This window comes from Lampetra fluviatilis, chromosome 2 (assembly GCF_964198595.1).
Source record: "Lampetra fluviatilis chromosome 2, kcLamFluv1.1, whole genome shotgun sequence".
NCBI classification, from domain to species: domain Eukaryota; kingdom Metazoa; phylum Chordata; class Hyperoartia; order Petromyzontiformes; family Petromyzontidae; genus Lampetra; species Lampetra fluviatilis.
In genome coordinates, this window is record NC_136276.1 from 22,685,936 (window position 1) to 22,706,679 (window position 20,744).

At 42.6% G+C, this 20,744-nt stretch overlaps 1 protein-coding gene across 3 annotated transcripts in view; it reads right to left on the reverse strand.

The window, feature by feature from the left end:
* Positions 1-307: 307 nt before the first annotated feature.
* LOC144944264 (E3 ubiquitin-protein ligase rnf213-alpha-like) overlaps positions 308-20,744 on the reverse strand; it is a 142,034-nt gene continuing 121,597 nt past the window's right edge. For all 3 annotated transcript variants that reach the window (XM_078872297.1, XM_078872288.1, XM_078872279.1), the window contains 17 exons: positions 19,432-19,734; positions 18,601-18,682; positions 18,055-18,089; positions 16,534-16,631; positions 14,864-15,017; positions 13,421-13,589; positions 12,219-12,316; positions 10,414-10,938; positions 10,075-10,213; positions 8,547-8,630; positions 8,252-8,429; positions 6,681-6,873; positions 5,713-5,790; positions 4,487-4,684; positions 3,462-3,551; positions 2,317-2,495; positions 308-1,749 (listed from right to left, as the gene is read on the reverse strand). In XM_078872297.1, coding sequence (XP_078728423.1) covers positions 1,581-1,749; positions 2,317-2,495; positions 3,462-3,551; positions 4,487-4,684; positions 5,713-5,790; positions 6,681-6,873; positions 8,252-8,429; positions 8,547-8,630; positions 10,075-10,213; positions 10,414-10,938; positions 12,219-12,316; positions 13,421-13,589; positions 14,864-15,017; positions 16,534-16,631; positions 18,055-18,089; positions 18,601-18,682; positions 19,432-19,734 — 2,772 coding nt within the window. In that variant the 3' untranslated portion in view covers positions 308-1,580. The remainder of the gene's footprint in view (positions 1,750-2,316; positions 2,496-3,461; positions 3,552-4,486; positions 4,685-5,712; positions 5,791-6,680; positions 6,874-8,251; positions 8,430-8,546; positions 8,631-10,074; positions 10,214-10,413; positions 10,939-12,218; positions 12,317-13,420; positions 13,590-14,863; positions 15,018-16,533; positions 16,632-18,054; positions 18,090-18,600; positions 18,683-19,431; positions 19,735-20,744) is intronic.

Below are 20,744 nucleotides of genomic sequence, written 5' to 3' on the forward strand. Positions count from 1 at the left end.
AATTAAGTTTCTGGAAATGTCCTCTTAATTTATAAACGTGTTTACTGTAGATTTGAAGCTTTCGTGACTGCAAGGAATCATCTTCTTAGGTTTTTTCGGTAAAGTCACGTAGGTAAAACATCAAAATGAATGAAAATAAAATAAAATAAAAAAATCACTTATTTTATTTTAATTCATTTTGATGTTTTACCTACGTGACTTTACCGAAAAAACCTAAGAAGAAAACGTGTTTACTGGTTAAATGTGAAGATGTGCATTTTTGGTTATAAAGATTTAAGATTGCGTATGCTTAAGATTACAAATAATCACTCGTTGCCATAATCATATTCACATCTCCTGTAATGTTTCCACTAAAATATTGCTGAACAAAACATTACTGCATATATCCAACTGGCAATATTTTAATATTTCACTTTATTTGGTTATATATTCGATCACATAAAAAATCAACAGCTCCTGGGGATTGTTATACATTTGCCCGACTTATACATTTACCTATAGCAATATTAAAAGTATGGATTGGAGAAAAATAAGCAATCAAAACTAGCAATGGCAGTCATTTATATGGAGACTATGCAATGAATTTGTCTGGCCCAAGTGCCATAAAAATTTAACATGTAGACTTTCCTGACCAATATTCATAATAAAGGTTTTTTGGTTAGATCGCGTAAGCATAAGTATAAATGTGTCATAACTCTCCACCACCCGACACAGCCAATAAGGTTTGTCACGTAAACAAAGCGTGCCAATTATTGGTGCGTGGAGAGTAAATCCACAACATTTAAAACCTTACTGGCTGTGGTGGGTTGTGGATAGTTACGACACATACTTACGCGATCTTACCAAAACACCTTAATTATGGCTTAACATTATTACAGTATGGTGAAATACACCGTGTAAGACATTTGCTTCGTAGTTTGTAAACACTTGAATCCCAGTGGAAATTGTAAAAGGCACAATGTAAACTGGATGTCAACATTCATTCACTTTGCTCCCTTGACCTTAAACTATGGAATTATTATCGTTACATGTGTTTACTCAGGAATAAGAACCCTCTTTCAGGGATGTCATTGCAACAATACTAAAAGTAAACTATCAATATTTTAATGATATATACACGTGGTGGATGGCGATAGTTACATGGTTGTGGTATATGGTGGGTGGTCTATACCTTGCCGTGGTTAGGTGGGTATAGTTGCATGTTGCAGGGTCTGCGAAGCTCATAACATAACACTCTGATGGACAGAATGTCGTGAAATAGACATCATCCTGGTTTGGCCCATTATTATAAAGGCTGTTTTTTTCCCTTTTCCCCAAAGCTTTAGTTAAAGTCAGGATTTTATCTCAGTTTAACATAAGTATTCATCCTTGACTCATAATACAAGGGCAGCGCTACCTGAGAAATGAGCAGGGTTGGAGGAGTGGGCAGGGATAACGGAAGAGCTAGATGGCCACTCAGTGTGGGTGGAGCTCGTGATCGAGAGGGCGTGGCAAAGCAAGTGCCGTTGGGAGGGGCTGTTAGCTGATGGTGTTCAGGGTAAGGATCCCAACTGGAACAGTCCAGTGTATGGCCAAGTCACTCAGACCAGCCTGTGCTGTGTGGTGCGACGGCGGCACTCCACCGCCGCCTTCCACACTGCAAGCACCTGGCCCAGTGTGACGTCGTCAGGCAGCGGGCGACACACGCTGCCCACCACCTCATCCCGCTCGCCCTGCCTCTCCAGGTGTGCCCTGAGCGTGTCCGCGAGGCTGCACGCAACATCGGGGACACACACAAGCCAACAGAAACGTCCCAATATAATTTGGAGTAAAGATGCTGTACAACGAGAAGATATCAGATGGCAGGTGAAAAGGAAGAGCGAATGTTATGCTGCAGTGGGATTGTGTGGGAAACAAAGATGATATTGACTCGTGATATACGAAGGTACTTAAGGGAATGTTTCTGGCTAAGAGGAGAAAACAGTGTTCCCAAGTATAAACAATACTATACAAAATGGCTTCACTGTCAGCTAAAGATGCTGAGGTGATTGTTGACATGTAGGTCGCTGGGTGTCTTGGGAGTTGCATCGGGAGATCAGTGCATTGTTTCAGGATCACCCAGTGCTACACTGATCGCATGGGAGCTCTATCGGCGACAGCCGAATTACATCTTGGTGGTGCGGATGCCTTCTGTTCAGGCTAATCAGAGGAACTTTGTGGTGGCGTGACTGAGCGTGATAGTGACAGTACGGGGGTCTGTTCGGGGCCGGCTTGTGCTGCGTCATACGCGTGTAGGTGCGGTGCTCACCTCCACGCACGTGTACGTGCGGGGCTCACCTCCATGTGTGATTGTAGATGTTGCTGTGCTGCTTGGGCCGCAGCTCCAGCAGCACGAACGCGTGCAGCTCCAGGATGAGCCCGTCCAGGCGGCCGCCCGAGAGCCTCTGCTCCAGCGCCTCTTGCTGCTCGTCGTTCAGATCTTTCTGGAACCTGTCGAGCATGAGCAGCACTGGCTCCTGCCGGGGGAAGCGGGGAGCAACATAAAATATTTTTTTAGACTACAGTATTTTGTTCTATCAGGTAAAGCCCACTGAGCCATATAGCTCTTTTTCAGAAGCGACCTAGCCACATTATATATCACGTGATAATTGAAAGTAGCAGCCAAATAAACTAAACGCACATTGATTCTAAAGTGTAGAAAAACCGGAGGAGCCAGAGAAAGTCCACGACTATGGGAGGGAGAGAGAACATGCAAACTTTAAATATACAGGTGACGGTCGGGATCAAATCCATGACCTGTATATGAGGCAAGGGAGATAACATCAATACACTTGCTGATGCCTGCACATAATACATATTATGGACACATTAGCAACTAAGGAATAACAAATTCACATTTTGCGAATGGAACTGGATACATTTTTCTCAGTGCTATTGATTTAATTTTTTATATCTTTTGTTTAGGCTTTTCAGAACCAAACATAAAGGGCTGACAGAGTACAACAATGTGACGATTACATTTAACGCATAGGCTATCGAGACCAATAGTATTAATAAAGTTGTTTAGGTTAGATCGCGTAAATGTAAATGTGTTGTAAACCCACCTCCACCCGACACGGCCAATTAGTAAGGTTTGTCACGTGAACAAAACGTGCCAATTAGTTATTACTTAAGCACACCAGTGTGCTGGAGAGCAAACCCACAGCATTTATAATTTGAGTTAATGACGTTTCACTGGTGATTACAACAACCAGCATTGTCAGACAATTGCCGGAATAGTGAAGAAGTCTTCCTGTTTTTAGTGGTCAATAGAGTAATGTGATGTCATCACTGCATCTACAAACGCAATAATGTCCACTGAATCAAATGCCTCTTTCTTTGTCTTCAAATGCTTGGCAAAAATAGTACTTGGCATGTACATTTCTGTCTGATGAATGTCATCATTTGTAGAAAGTGTCAGAACTGTTTTTGCACGAGTTTACCTGTTTCAGCTCTAGCAGAAGCTCTGCTCTCCAGGCAGTGAGCAACTTCCAAAGGGAAATGCTCTGCTTGATGCGACATAACTGTAGAACCTACAGACAAATGCACGCACACTTCTCATAAACTCGAATGCATTCGTACACACCCACAACACACTTGTGCGAGCAGTTCACCCGGATGATAGTCAACTCAGCAGCCCACCATCCCACTCGGATTGTAGTCAGTTCTTACTCAGGACCAACCAATATGAGCATTGCCTAATGCTTGCTTAGGTAAGGAGATACAACTTAAATTTAAGATGTACAAAATCATTTGTACAAATGCTCTTATATTAAACCATAATCAATTTTATTTGTAGAGGTACATTTGTGAAAAAACTATAAAAAGCAGTTGTGAACACTGTGGTCAAGGGAACAGGGAAAGATGCAGCCTTGCAACTGCTCGCTAACACCACCCACCGCTCACCCCACCACCCACCGCTCACCCCACCACTCACCCCACCACCCACCGCTCACCCCACCACTCACCCCCACCACTCACCGCTCACCCCACCACCCACCGCTCACCCCACCACTCACCCCACCACCCACCGCACCACTCACCCCACCACCCACCGCTCACCCCACCACTCACCCCCACCACTTACCGCTCACCCCACCACTCACCGCTCACCGCCACCACTCACGCCACTGCCGGCGGACGAGCCTCCACTTATGCAAACTCTAGACGGTATTTGGTCTACTCTTCCACATGTCTGCAGATGTGGGCGTACCCACACTTAACCCCAACATAATGTTACCTGCTGATCAACTACGGCGACCTAGCAATTGACACTGCTAGGTGCACACAGGCTGCGGTGTGGCGAAGGAAAGAATGGAACCGTAGCAGCTCTAATAGCGACGAGTGTTGTGTAAGATTTACGAGGAGCCCATATAATAATGACATCTGTAACCATAAGGTATTTACAGCGCCCGAGTTGAGAACCCCAGCTACAAACTGGCCATGCAAGCGCAGTGTGTGTTGGCACCTGTGTGCCGGCATTCCCTCCGGCGTAGTCCATGTGCAGCGCAGACACCACGTAATCCGCGAGGGGTTGCTCTCCATCGCCTCCTACGGCTGCCAGGAACTCCACGGCGACCGTGAGTGTGAAGATGACTTCGGAGACATCGCTCACCACCCGCAGCATGTCCATCACGCGGCGCTGGGTGGCGACCGACAGTGGCTCCTGATGAGAGAGTGGCCACGGGAGTCAACAGCAGCAAGGAGGAGGGGACACCGTCCCTCTCTCTATCGGTAACTCAACTCGAAAGGCCGTGGTTTTTTACAAAATTGACACACATACAATTTTGCACTTAGATTCATAGTAAAAGGTTTTTAGGTTAGATTGCATAAATATCAATGTGTCGTTAACCCACCACTACCCAACACCACCTCTGCACCTCCGATTAGCACGGTTGGCTATGTATGGTGGGAAAGAAGTTCAACATATGTGTTATACTTGGTATTAGATATACTTCTGTTCTAGCACAAAATATATGCATGGGAGTAACAGAATGAGAGGCGCTTAAAGGAGTTATGTTATATTCATGTATGTTCAACTTATTTGGCGCCGTATGTAGCCAACCATAATAATTGGAGGTGAAGGGGGCTAATCGGAGGTTAGCACGAGACCAATAAGCCAGCTGAGGTCCTGAGTTTGAATCTAGGCAGCCACCTATGATGAAAACCAGGTTATCAAATACAGAGAATCGACAATTTAATTGGTCTCCCAATGAATATGCAACAATCCTATTGCTGTCTTTTAGTTTTTCACTTAATTTGGCCCATCCTAGTTATGAGCACTAAAATTAATATGGAAATGGATTTAAGAATATTTGAGGGTTGTCAAATGTACATTTGTTTACATTTTACACTTTTTCAGAGCACTTTTTTTTTTATAGAACTTACGCACAATATTTAAGAAGAAAAAAAGATGTTTGGCAACATGGACATGTTGCACTTCAATTAACTACTCAAATACCTCATTTTTAATCCTATATGAAATAGAGCAGCATAACATATATTTGAGCAGGACAGCCTCACTGTATAGCTTAAGAAATTGTGGAATTTTACATTAAATGCAATTGTTTAAAACACTGAATTACAATCTTGCCAATGTAAAAAGGCCCAGCATTTCACAAATTGAGCAACAAATTATATCATTGTAACACAGGTGATAATGTCAAATGTGCATGCAATAAATGGCTTGTGAACCTGTGCGATCTTCTTCTGTAGGGTTATCAACACCGTCAAGATGTTGTAATTTTGTTTGTCAGAAAAAGAAGGGATATCCTGTAGAGAGACACAACAATTAGTGAGCAGGTGTGCAGTCACTTTTAAACAGAATTAATTCGATGCAATACATAAAATTGACATGGACATGGTTCCGATGGTCAGAAGACCTTTTCTGCAAGATAAATCATTCCAATGTCTATAATTTAGCACAGGTGAATTTGATCTACTTAAACTTTGTCTGTATGGTACATATATTTCACATTTACTCTCATCAGTTATCACAAAGCTATGCAAATTTACTTCACTCAATTACTAATATTATTGAGACAAACACAGGAGCATTTGTAAACAAAATGCACAAAGACTTCACTGCGATATGTAATGCATCACCCATGGCATTTATTTATCCATGAATGGCCCCTGATTGAGGGGCCATAACTCACTGCGTGCAGCAAGGTGTATCCTGACACGGAACAACATTGTTACTACACTTGTTTACCCAAGAAAGCCAGAGTCTTAACATTCTTTTTCAGGATGGTCCTGCCAAGTTTTTACAGAAGGGGGGGAAGTTGCTGTTTGTAATCCACATTGAGTAATTTTCAGGTAATATTCCAGTATGGGGATGTTTGCTCAGTATAAAAATAGAGTGATTTAGATGGCAGAGACATGCAAGGACCGAGGAACAGAGGGCACATAGGGGCCATGAAAGGGCAGGGAAGGGACGGGATGGAATGGAGAGGTGAAGGGAGTGAAGAGGAAGGGAATGGGCAATGAAGAAGAGAGGCTGTGGGAGAAAACCAGAGAACCCAAAGGAAACCCAATTCCAAACCAGGGGAGAACAGACAATTATCCACATAGAAAGGCGCCTGAGTCGGGAATCTTTTGTGTGAGGCACGAGTGTCACCACTGTGCCACCACCACATCCAAGCCTCGTGCCCCAGCCCCACCTTTATGCGTGGTTTCCCCAGGAGGAATCGGTCCACCAGGCGTCGCTCCAGCAGAGGGAACGCGTAGTCGCACACTGTGGGGCGCCCCCCTTCCAGCCAGTACTCGCAAGTGGACAGACCCAGGGGCAGCACGTCCCGCTCGACGTCCACGCTCAGAGCGTCCACTGCCGTCACCTCTGCTGGCCCCACGCACCTGCGTGTAGAGGGTTCAGGCGACGGGATGGCGGGGACAGCCATAGCAACAACGTAAGAGCTCGTTGCTTCTCCAGGAAATCCTCACCGAGCACCAGGTAACAAAAGGGTCCTGGACTGAGATGTTTGACCAACTCCTTCATGAACATTTTACTTGGGAATACACCAGCATACCCCAAAATACTCACGTCAAACTTCACCTCATTGTCCTGCAGATATGACCTTGCAAATACATTAAATAGGAATGACGCAATGATCCTCCACCCTCTGGCTTCAAAGTAATGGTATATGCCTGCACACATTGCCTCTAATAGGTATTCGTGATCAAGAAAAGGGTCATGAGGTCACCGTAACCAAAGATTTTCATGCTGCCACAGCGTATGATCATTTCTTTCTTTCCTGAAGAGGGATTTATCAACAATAGGTATGGCTGAACTGGCCGCAATAAATAGGACTCCTTGCACTTTCAACACACTGCCTGTACTGCACTAGCAGTGTTAGCACCGGAAAAGTAAATAAACAGAGCCAGTGTAAGCGGCCAGAACTAGAGTAAAGACCAGTTTAAAGAGAGGTTAGATAAGCGCTTTGACAGATAAGCGTGCAGAATCGTGAGAGGGGTCTGCAGAGCTAAGTTCCACATATAAAACATAACACACCCTGGCCTAATGAGTCGAACAGTAGTCTGTGTGAAGATGGTAACCATATTTCTTAATCACCAAGTGGTACGCCAGTATGTAGAAGAGGCCTCTGCTACCAAACACTAAGCGTTGATATTAGTTTTTGTCCTTCCAGTGTTGCACCAAATGAATTAATTTCGACTAAAGCAGTGCTTCCCAAACTTTCTAAATCCATGGGCCACTGTCAACCGCTCATAAACAGACAACATATTTCTAAGTTAAAACTTCTGCATGTATGTTGAACTTCTTTCACTCCACACAGCCAACCAGGCTAATCAGAGGTGCGAGGGAAGGACAACAAACTAAACACAAAAAGCAGTTGTAAAGAAATTAGTTATCTATCTAGATTAAAAAGTCCATAGCTCCAGTGCTCCAGATGGCCGCAGAAGCGCATCTGAAAGCGCGCGATGCAGTGACCATCTCCGAACTACTTTTTATGAAGGAATGGTTTTTTTTGTGAGAGAAAAAGAATCGTAGTTCTGGCAACAGTTCCGTAGACCATTCCAAGTGTTATCTTGGACCACAAGGCAGGAATCGGCTAAAGTGTGCATTGGATAAGGCTTCTCAACAATGTCTATTTTGTGTGAATTAAGAGTAGAGAATGCTGTTTATTTTGTCTGTCATCATTGCTTTGCGGTGAGTTCCAGTTTGCTGTTTTTAACGACAAGCAATGGACACCCCACATCTCCATGCACCGATTACCTCACTCGGTGGCCAGAGAAGCGCTGCACCATCTCCACAAGGTCATTGTGCAGCCCGATGAGTATCCTGCTGACTGTGCGGGCACACAACCCTAGGCCGTGTTCCTGGGGAAGCAGGAGGCTCATGGGGGCAGCAGCACCGGCGATTGCGGTAGCCAGCGCCTCGGGCAAAATGGATCCTGCAGCAAACAGGGGCATCAAGCTGCTATCAAGTTGTTCATATGTGATTCTTTGAATGCAGAACTAATGAGGAGTTATTTGAATTCTACAGTGATGTGTACAGGTTAGGGATTCACCAGATTCCTTCATGAGAAGCTGAACCGAGTTCCATAATCTCCAAAACGTGTCGATCTGTGCACTCAACGCCTGCCGCTCCCGTTCTGACACAAAAACAACAGCATCACTCCGATTATGCTACACCTAGCTACAGGTGTACGAGACGGGTCTGGTTACCGCAAAGAATATTGTTCCCCACTTGGTGTTAATTTTTTATCACCCATACCCCCTCTGCTCACCACACAACCATTCATACAGATAGCAGCAGCCAACGCTGACCACAAACTCTGCCCTCATACAGAGGCAATGTAGACTGGGGCACCAATAATTTATTTGTAAAAATAAAAGGGAAGAGGCTACAGCCTCTTGGCAGAAGTTTGTGACAGTAATTTTGCATGCAACCTAGCACTAGTTTGCAGCACTCTCTTCAGTCTATGCCCAGAATACAGCTCAAAATACCCAATATATTTTAAAAAGACGTTATGATACAGTTCATTCCTGTGTGTACCTGTGGCTACAGCACTAAAGTGCTGTAACGTTGTCACACTATACATATTGAGCTGAGTGAGTTCATTTAACACACATATATAATGGAACAAACACGAGACACACGTCGTATTGACAATTAAGAAGAGCAAATCGACTTCAAGGTAGACATTGCTAGACGGAATGACAGCGAATGGCAGGCAAAGGAAAAACCACGTGCTGAAGTTCAACCACCGTGGAGATGGAGCAAAGAGATCAGTTTACATGCAGGAGTGAGATGGATTATAGCATCTCTGGACCGTGAGGTATGGCGATGGCCTGGGAGGCCTTCATCCAGCAGTGTACAGACAATTGCTGCTGATGATGATACACTGACTGTCACACAGCAACCCATGCATGTGAACCCCCTGTGACTCTATCCATCTCCCCCAACTCTCCAGACTCTGAGGGCTTCCTGACAATAACATTAATAAGCATATTGCAGAATAAGCAATGTGATTGTTAATTCAATAACTGACGTTACTAAACGTGAGGTATGCAAAACTCATAAATCCAGAACTCGCGCATAGCAAGGGTTGACTACTTAAAACAAATATTGCATAGGACTAGATCATCTGGAATGCAACCAAACTCATCAGATTGTGGAAGTTAACCAAGGTTGAACCTGAATAATAGGGCTTAGATGGGTGTCCACCTTGCATAAAACAGGTGTTATAGGCTGCTGTGGGGCTACATTGTGGCCAGCAGAGAGCAATGCAGCAAAATCCATTGTTGTACCGTACATCTATGCTATTCTTCCAGCCATCACCAACCCATACTGGCCAGTTTTAAGTGTGATTAAGCCCTAATCCAGCAGTGGACTAACAAAGGGCTGTACATATACATACATTAATAAAGCTCCAGAGGCAAACAGCCACTTTGACTTATGGCTTCTAAGACTCGGGAGACCAGGCCACCACAGGGAAGGAGCAAGAAGAAGCGTAGCTCACTCCAAGATGAAAATGATACACTATTCATCCACTCTGAAATTTACATTTATATTTTCCATGTTTCCATTATTACCATCGTTGAATCTTTCGAGGAAGCTGACAACAGAAAGTGTGGTGTAGTTGAGACTGGGTCGGTGTCGGAAGTAAGAGATGAGCTTCTGCTGCAGCTGCAGCAGCTCAGGGAGGAATCGCAACAACTTGAGCTTCTGCTCCTGCACCCAAAAAGACAAAAAAATTGCATTTTGGGAACATCACCTCCTAGATCTACCTGACATCACATCCTATTGGGGAATGGCAGAGGAAACAAAAACAAGTAACTACTTTTGGAGTCCTTAAAAGGGCCTCTCCTACTCCCTGCAAGCAGCAACCGAGTCAAGATATGGGAGCTGTGCATGCTCTGAGAAGTGCTTACCTGCATCAACACATGCCACAGCACAGGGTGAGCCTCTCGGCCTCCCTCCTTCTCTAGCAGGTGGGCCAGACGCCCGGGTGTGAGTCGGGCCTCATAGCGCCACAGCACGGGGCTGCTCGGTAGAGGCACAGCACTCGGAGCACTTGCTCTCTCCATTGCCTCCTCCTGCTCCGTGTCCCGGTGTTCGCCATTCCCTTCATCCACAGCCGTGTCTGTCTGTCGGGCTGTGTGCCCAACCACTTGCACTCCATCACACTCCTCATCTTCCTCCGAGTCTGTGTTTTCTTCTTCACTTGGATCCTGGTTTTCTGCGAGTTCCCCTTCTTCTTCCTCTTCTGCACCTGTGTGGTCGAGTGCCTCTTCACCCGTCTCCATGAGCTCCCCTTCGTTACACGGAAGCTCTGCCGCTTCACTCTCATTCATAACGTCGCTGCCCGCAAAGATGAGCCTCAGCAGGACATTGCCGCGCATCTGGTGGTCTCTACTCATGCGCTCATTCACATCTTGGAGCTTTCCATCCAAGCCCTGGAAAGCCAAATATGCTACCGTTATTCACTCTTCATGTCAAGCTACATTTTTATTTTCCACAAACGTAATTCAAAAGTCAATAAAGCAATGCATGAAACACCACGATTCTATTACAGCATCACCAACCAGCTACATGGTCCTTCCAGGCAAAGCACGGGCATTTTGCTATAGTGATAGCATAAGCGCTATTTACGTAATACAAGTAAGATTTGGGTATTCTGGAGCTGCAGTTCATCACAATTGCTTATGAACACAGACACAGCAACAAGTAGACACACAGAAATAGAGAAAAACACACATTGTGGAAAAAAAAGTGAAATGAAATGCTTTATCATTGACATTTAAATACAGAAATATGTAAAATATGACACAATTCTGCTCAATCTTTCAATTGACTGCACAAACCTATATATAACCTCTTGTTGCAACAGCCCTTTCTTGTTCAGCAGTTCCACTGCTGTATAATATACCTGATGACGATTGCTTGTGTTGCGATCGAAATGTCGTGATTTATTATTTATTTTTCTACCTACGTGACTTTACCGAAAGAACCAAAGAGTATAGTCATTATGTGTTACACAAATGAAAAGTCACAATAGGCAAGTCTATACCTCGTGGAAATTATCGCTTTGCTTCTGCAACTTTAAGTGCCTTCATATCTCCACAGTGGTCTCCTCAGCTGTAAGAGTCTGAGCTTTAATAACAGCATGTATCTGGGTATGACTCACTGATGAGCTCCTCAGTGGGCGAAAGATGGCCATGTATCCCAAGTTGTGAACTTATATGTCAGTAGTAGGCTGTCAGCTGAAATTGACAGCATGTAAAACTTACCATTTCATGGTTTAAATAAAATGTGTCTGCATACTATTATTGGTGATATACAATATATCCTATTTAGCGATAAATACACAACGGACAGTACTCCGCTAACGATCTCATACAATGCTAATATGTTGCAGCAACTCTTTCTCTTGCATCAGCAGTTCTCCTGCTGTGTTTGTCTCACCTGATGATGATTGCTTGTGTTGCGAGCGAAACGTCTTTTGTATCTATGTGACTTTACCGAAAGAACCAAAGAGTATGGATTCCTGCAGTCACGAAAGCTTCAAATCAAGAATGCTAATATGGTTACAACTGTACGATGCAGCATAGTGAGTATCCAGCCATTTGATTGATGAATGGAACGATGGAACGTGCTCTAATCTTTCCTCATTGTTTAACAATAAGGTAAAACTCATATTCCTTTCACACGAGGGTCTCGATGACCAACGCCTTACCTCGAGGAACGGTTTAATGCACTCGTCTACAAAGTGAGTCTCCCACTCAGTCCTGCTCTTTTTGGAGTTGAGATTCTGGTTCCACTTGCACCATTGCCCTGGGGAACAGTGAAAGTAGAACTATAGCAGCCGCTTACATCTGGCGAGCGCATGCTGTGACTGTACAGTTCAGATGTCAAACCATTTTCTACATTTTCACAAAGCGATTGGTCAAACTAAAGTGCGGTATGTATATTTTCCAGAGTATCTGTGAAGGCATCCATCATCCACTCTTAAAAATATACACAACAATCATAATTTAGACTTGTATTGCACACAGCTTTTGTGAAAAAAACAGGCATGAGGAACCACAGATGATGGCAACAATTGGCCAAGCTCTGTCTGGTACTAAAATCATCCACACACTTGATAGTTGGCAGCATACCTAAAATTAAGATTTGAGTCCCAGGTGTTCACCAACACCTCGGCCGTGACTGGAGTTTGCAGTTTAGAATTTATCTTTCACGTAACACCAACCACAACCACATAGTTCAAACTGAACTCATCTGGAACTGGGAATACTCATTTATGTATTGTTACAAGACCCACAAACTATAGGATTATAACATTATGCCATATTTGGTTAAATATTTGGTAAACATTTATTATTATTATTTTAACTTGATGGTATTATCCTCTCATAAGTGTGAAAATAAGCATGAATGGGTGTGTGGATTAGGCAGCAAACACAAATAATATATGGTATTGACTGTCAAGAAAAGCAAGTGGGATATGGCAGGACACAACTAGGAGAAGTGATGGCCGATGGTCGTAAATGGTGATGGTATGGCTGCAAAAGAAGAGAAAGACTTGAGAGGAAGACCACCATGGTGATGAAGCAATGAGATCAGCTCATGTGTAGGAGACAGAATATTGTATCATGGGACCATGACAGATGGTGACTTAGGAAGCCTTTCATCTAGTAGTGGAGAGATCGTGGGTGATCATGATGATAAGAATAGTGCATTAACAGTTGTGTAATGATGCCAATGTAATTTCATCTAATAAAGGACACACAACTCTGGGTCAAAATAACTGTATATCAATATCTCTCACAACAGCAATGTACCAAGCCAAAACGACTACCTATAGGGGCAGTGATTATTTTCACTGAAACTAGGCTGACATTACTCCAGGGCTTCCATAAGACTGTGGGTACCGACCGGGTTTCTGGCTTGTGGAGGTGAGCAGGAGGTGTGCTGTCGTGAGGGCATCGTCCCAATTCCTGCCCAAGGCAAGACCCAGCTGAGTCAGGTCAACCTGCAGGTGGCCCAACAGGAACGCGGGAATATCCTCCACAGCCACAGCCGGTTTAATAAGCTGCTTCAGTACCTGCAGGTGCCAGCCAAAACACACACACAAACACGGGGAAGAAGATGTGAAGAGTCGTCTCATGATCTCCTCACTGCTGTGATTTCATTGTGATTTGAAAAAAAAAACATACAATGTAACTGGTATTGGCCAAACATCCCAATGCTGAAAATTACCTGCAAATTACTAAATTAGGATCACACAGCAGTAGCGATATCGCCCCTAATATAAACATTTGGCAGGACCCTCCTGAAAAAGAGTCTTGAGACTCAGTGAGGTTTCCTGGGTAAAAAAATGCATCATAATAATACTAATTGCATCTCATCTTTTTTCAGAATCTTCCTTAAAAGGGGTCGAGTGAGAAGTTTGTTGAACTTCAAAGGTAGTTAAATATTTTGAGGGAGTTTATTCACCCCAGAACGATTTGATAAATTGTATATCATGAATACCAAACAAATTACAAAAACAACAAAATAATACTTTTACAACAAAGTGTAAAAGTAGGTATGTGAGGCAAGTGTAACATTTGCAAGAGAGCAGCAGTTTTAGAGCTGTGGTACCTCTCCTGACCACACACAGGATAACAGGTGGGAGTGGCTTGTGTGTTTGCATTGTATGAGTTTTAAACAAGACTCAGGTCATGTGCCACGCTATTGTTAACGGTAAAACTGATTAGCAGCTCCAGGGCTTATACTAAACTAAACTATGTTACCAGGTAAAGCCTACAAAGCTATGAGCTCTTATTTAGAGGCGATCTGGCCACACATGATAGCTCGTAGAAGTGGCTTATCATTTGTTGGAATTTTTAGTAGGAAAATAAACTAAAGCAAAATTATTTGAATTATGTATTTTCCAGATCCTATATATAAACTATATATCACAGAAACTAACTCTAATGCCTAATGCTAACCCTAGTAAAAGGCAGGGTGACACAAGCAGTATCACAGCAATTGGACCTAGCTTAGATTCCAGACTCGGGCGCCTTTCTGTGCGGAGTTTGTATATTTTCCCCCTATTCTACGTGGGTTTCTTCTGGGTTTCCCTCATAGCTTAAAATACGTATAATGTCAATCTCGATAAAAAATTGAATAACTAGCAACAAATTACCCTCATAGCAATCATCGCCCCCTATTAGCAGACTAATGCCCACTGCCGAACCAGGTGCTGAGTCACCATGAGCCACACAGGGACCACTGCAAAAACACATGGGCATCTATGCCCCAAGATGTTTTTGTAGTGATAAGAGTGCAATATGAGCCTTCAAAGAGTGAGAAGTGTGGGGTATACTGGGATACCTGTGGGTCCTGGGTGTAGCCCCACAGCATGGCGGAGTGGGTGAGGGCACGCATGAGGCACTGAGCAGTTGGTGGCAGATTTCTCTCTGGGATCAGTGAGCTGCGGGCATCAGGATCTCCTAGAACATGTCCAGTCTGCGTCTGAACCACTGCACTACAGAAACAATAAAACACAGGACAATATTGCACTGTGTGTGCTACACTCGCACATAGTAAGGGATTGATTTGTATTCATGCTCTGTGTAGTTTTGGCAATGTTAATCAACTCTATGTGTTTCCACATGTAAATATCCTACACAGCTCTAAATATTTAAATTGCTATCACACATGAGTGCTTTCAGAACTCAATTGGGATTATCCATAGCAACATCACCCCCTCCTGTGAAAACTTGGCAGGACCCTCCTGAAAAAAAGTCTTGAGACTCGGTGGGGTCTACCTTGGCAAAAAGCATAGTATTAATTAGAACAAGTATGGTTTATTATCTTTGGTAACAAATTCACACTTTTATATTCATTTTAAATGATTACATTTGTTTCCTTCCAAGCAAGTATTGGAAATGTGTACTGATGACCTTTGCAACTACACTGGTGAAATAAATTAAGATGTAATTTTTTTTTATAATATAACGTATCATAACTTTTAAAAGACAAAGTGAACACTACTTATGTAAGATACTTTTTGCAAGGGAGACCGGAGGAAGAATGTGCAACAATGCAACCATGAACATAATCACGTTAAACATGAAAAAAAACAGAATGCATCAGTATCAGTGATGAGTAAACAGCACTGGACACAAATTAGTGTCATCTTCTAGTGCAGACAATAATCTTCCGAAGATGCTTGTGAATAGCAAATTTTGCAAATAATGATATTGGCTTACGAAAACCTATCTTTTTTATGAATTACGTTAAATAAATGTGAATAAGTGATTAAAACATGACAAGATGTCATCACTTTATCTCATCACTTTCTCTCATCACTTGATTTCATTACTTTCTTTCTCTCTCTCTCTCTATGAAGTCGTGTAGCATTCCAGATGCGATTCGCGGATAGCCAAAATCGTGGATAGCAAGTTCATGAATAACGAGGGAATACTGTAATGATAAACACAACATTGGGCATATTCCATGGAATTAACCTCATATCACGTACTACAAATATTCACCCCGACAAGGAACAGGCACTTGGTGCAGTGAGTTGTCTGGTTCTTAATTGTTTCACAACAAACAAACAAATTGCATGTCTCAGCGAATAAAACCAACATTTTTACAACGTTAGATGGCTGGCATGAGATGAACAACATTTGCATTGCTTGAAGAAAAGTGATCTGGTATTAGACTAAAGGCCTATTGAGGGAACTTCAGAAGTAGTTCCTTAGTGGCATCTTCCACGGGCCATTTCCATGATGTTACATATTGCTCACTGAAAATATGCAGGAAGGATATTTCTTCATCATGATAGAACTGAAACAGTTGTATGTATGTATGTATAATGCCACAGGCATGACTTATTTACCAATTCATCTGTACACCAATACAAAGTCAAGTTAGTTATGGCTATTATGTAATTCTAAAATGTCCCTGTAGCAAAAATATTGATGAAATGTTTATATTCTGATGATTTAACATTTCACATTGCTGTTATGTTATTAGACCAACTGTTGACTTACCTCTCAATCCTCTTGGATCCCTCAATGAGCTTATATGCTAAACCTCCAATCTCAGCATTACACTCCATGCACTTGCCCACAAAATTAGGCTGGCCACACTAAACATAAAAACAAACAAGATAATTATTTAAAAAGCAGACGCGATATTATCAATTGCACCTTGTGCTGCAGATATCTGAAGCTCGCAATACTGCTCCTCTGAATGTAAAAACATCCAAACCCACCAACATGGACAGCCACACATACGAAGGAAATATTCCCTGTTTGGCTTTATAGAAGACACACATATACACATACCCATATATACAGGAAGTCCTCACTCAATGTGTGTTCACACAATACGTTTTGCTGTAATACAGTTTTCCTATGAAGGAATACTTTTTGCACAATGTGGAGCACGCCCGTTATAACGCGATTTCTGGGCGGTCGACAATGAATTAATTTCTTGAGCTGCGTGGCTGAGCGGTATGGGAATTCTGGGTAAACGTGCAGAATGATAGAGTATGTGGCGTACCCCCATCTCAGCTCTTTGTCCGGCCATCTTACTGTGTGTGCGTACATCGTATCTTGCAACCTCCACCTTTTACATTATTTCTGATGAAAAAATAGTTTTTGCTTAACGCATAACTTTTCAGGAACGCAACTTCCGTGTTAAACGAGGAATTACTGTATTCAAGCCCATAACTACCCATACCCCATATGTACACATTCATAGTCATGTACCACGAACGTTTAATCTTTATGTATGGAAAAGTCCCTCATATAACCCGTGTGGTGAACCATTATGAAGAATGATGCTGCATCATACGAGCAGGTGGTGGGGTCACCAGCTCAGGATTATAATCTTTATTTAGACTGCAGGAGGAATCCAATGAGCTATGAAGCTCTTTTTCACAGATGTCCAGTAGGGGCAGGTCAGCAAGTTCCAACAACAATCAGCAAGTTATAACAACAATCAGCAAGTTATAACAACAATCAGCAAGTTACAGCAATCATAAAGTTACAACAACAATCCCTATTAAGTCCTAGGTGTGAGCCCCGCCTACTGCTTTGTGGTTAAACCAGGTTCTCAAGTACTCACAGCGAGGTGATGGTCTCAGCCAGACAAACAACCATCACCTTCAATTAGGTTATGCACTGAATTTGGTCATAATCCTGCCAACCCCTGCATGCGCGCTGATTTAAGGACTCCCGTGTTTTCAGTCGACATCTTCTCGGACATCTTCTATTCCATGGCTACACGTACGATACATACGAAAATAAATAAGGATTTTAAAAGGCTTAACAAATCACACCCATTCACTGGAATTCAATCAAATTGCCACACCTTATCAATGCAATGCATCAAATCACCAGCGACAAAATAATTCCAACTCTATAATCGAAGGCTGACCTGGATACCCCTTGCGTCAATTCAACATCAAAACTACCATCTGGTGTAATGTGTTTAGATAATGAAAATAGCACAGTAACTAGGTGAAACTAAACTTTTATTTACAAAATAGGTAAAAGACTACTCACATTTTCAATGACGTATACATGACCATTTGGACATTCTGCAAAATAAGTACAATGCATAATTTCATGTTTTTTCGACGATTAATAAATAAATTAATGAAATGAGCTTTCATGGTAGAGAAGTGCAGTCGTGGAATAAATCGGTATTAATAGATACAATTATGTAAATCTAGAAATTACAAAAAAAAAACCATCAAGACTGAAAAATCAATGCAGATTTAATATAAATGTTTCAGTACCACTAACATTTCGATACTGCATTGCACAACTCCACTTATAAAATGTGAACAGTCTGAGCTGTGGTTATGCTATGGTTTATATGGATAAAAAAAAAAACATGATGCTTATTCACGTAGGATAAGAGGCTCAATTAAAGTAAAAATGAGGTCAAAATTCTGGTCCAGCATCTCTGAGACCCAGGGATTTAACCAGGTTTTTCAGACAACTAAACAGCATTGACCAGTCACCACTTTATAATCATCATTACTGCGCCTATGTTTTCCTCAGCCGTCAACAAATAAAATAATGACGTGAGATATAGTGGCTTACCATAACGCCACCCTTGCTGCATTCCTTCCCAGGTGAAGGAATCAGCCTTCAAATCATCTGGCATCGTGGGCAGGAATGCAGTCTAAAGAGTGGAGGACATTTCTACGTTATGTTTAACAATTTTTTTACATAATTTGTTTTAAATAATGCAATGTGGCTGCTGCAAACACAATATTACAATCTACATAGCGTTGAAATCATTGTAGGCAGGAGTAATCTACACTGTCTCTGTATCGAATACATACTGCATACTTTATTCAATTGGAGAGATGGAACACTTGGCAAAAGCTCACAACCAAGAGATACCAGTTTTGCATTTGATGATACAATACAGATCCATCTTTTAAGTTGTAGACCGAGCTCATCTAGTGCCCTCTACACATTTGTATTGTAGAGTTTTATTTTAAAAGATGGTACATGACACATAAACTCATTCATACCATTAATTATTCAAAATGCAGAATTGAAACTGAATACAAAACTCGATTAATCTCCTTTGCTGTCAAGGATGTTAGAGAATGACTCACAAGAAACACTTCACTGTATGTTAACCACAATGGGAGAACTTTACCAAATCTCACCTGCAGATACCACTATATTTATTAAGTCACTTTATATACCCATTTGTATATAATAACTTTGCGAGTGAAAGGATCATAATATAATATGCTGCTTTGTGACTTTACTACCATATTTGACACCCTTATTGTTAAGTCACAGAGGTAAATGTCAATTACGTATGACCTATGGAATTGTGCTTTCACTGTCATGCTGGCTGTCTTTGTGGTTATGATGCGTAGGTGATGTTTGGACATGACAGGGTGTTCTTACTGCCATGCTGGCCGTATTTGTAGCGAGGTTATGGAGTGGTCCCAGCAGTGGGCTTGGCTTGGAGCAGAGCAGGACAGCAGCCAGATGGACAACCAGCTTCAACATCGCTGACTGAAAGCTCCAGTCTATTTCTGTTGTTGCTTCCTGATTCTCAAACATTCCCAGCTTTTTAAGAATTGCAGTGGGGTCTGCTTCATTCTCATCTCTTTGCACCTCCACCATCCCCAATAAGATGTGACAAAGGCTCAGGGCTGATGAGTTTTTCCGAGATGCAACACCTTTGAGTGCACTCACAATCGTTTTCTGTCAGAGAGAAAACACATGAGAACAACTGAGGTTTGTTGGTAACGTTTTTTTGCAACATTTTTTTCGTTGTTAGATATTTAACTTGTGTTATTCTGAAACAAACAATAAATTGCACTCGTGCTACTGCCCCTTACTTACATTACATAAGACCCACGTGAGTTCCCTCCTACTACCCAGCCTGCCACCCACTGCCCCTCACCTCCTGTCAACTATCCGACCCACCCCAGCTGCTGCTGTTTCCACAGCCTCATCCAAAACCCTGCTTCGGGTTTCACATCTCTGGGCCCACTTAACTCTCCACTCTCCACCACCCTGCTTTGAACTCCGTGCCACACACACTGGCCTCATTGCACTCTCCTGCACTGTCTCATTTGTATTTTCTGTACTATTCTTGCATATGGAAGTATGTTCAGGAGCTAAATTCCAATATCTATCTGTACTGCTTGTTCCATTTGTACAGTATCTCTTGCACTGTTTAAGTTTCACATCCTAAACTCTTAGATTACTGTGATCATTTTCTTCCCATATGTCAACTCTGCAGAACCTCACACCTCAATTTGCACAACATCTCTCACATCCACCATCTCTTCTCCCCAGCTACCCCCTGAGATCCTCATCCATGCCGACATCGTATCACGACTTCACTACTGCAACCCTCTCTGCTACAGCCTCCCCCAAAACCCCTCATCTCCCAGTCCCTCCTAAATGTCAAGATTGAACTCACCATCTTTAAGATCCACCATATATTCACTCCTGCCTCTGTTCTCTCATTTTGCTCTTCTCTGCTCCACACACTGTCTACTCTCAGCAACCAAGAGTTCCTGTCAAGGTCCCCAATCTACCGCCTCTCAGCGGGATGTCATTTATTCTCATAAGATGTCCACATGGTCTGAAAGCAGAATCTCCCAACCATCCTTCCTGTCAACTCCTTGCTCTTATTCAAGTCCAGTCTAAAGGCCACACACATTTTTCCCTATACCTTCGTCTTTCGATTAAACAATGCCTGC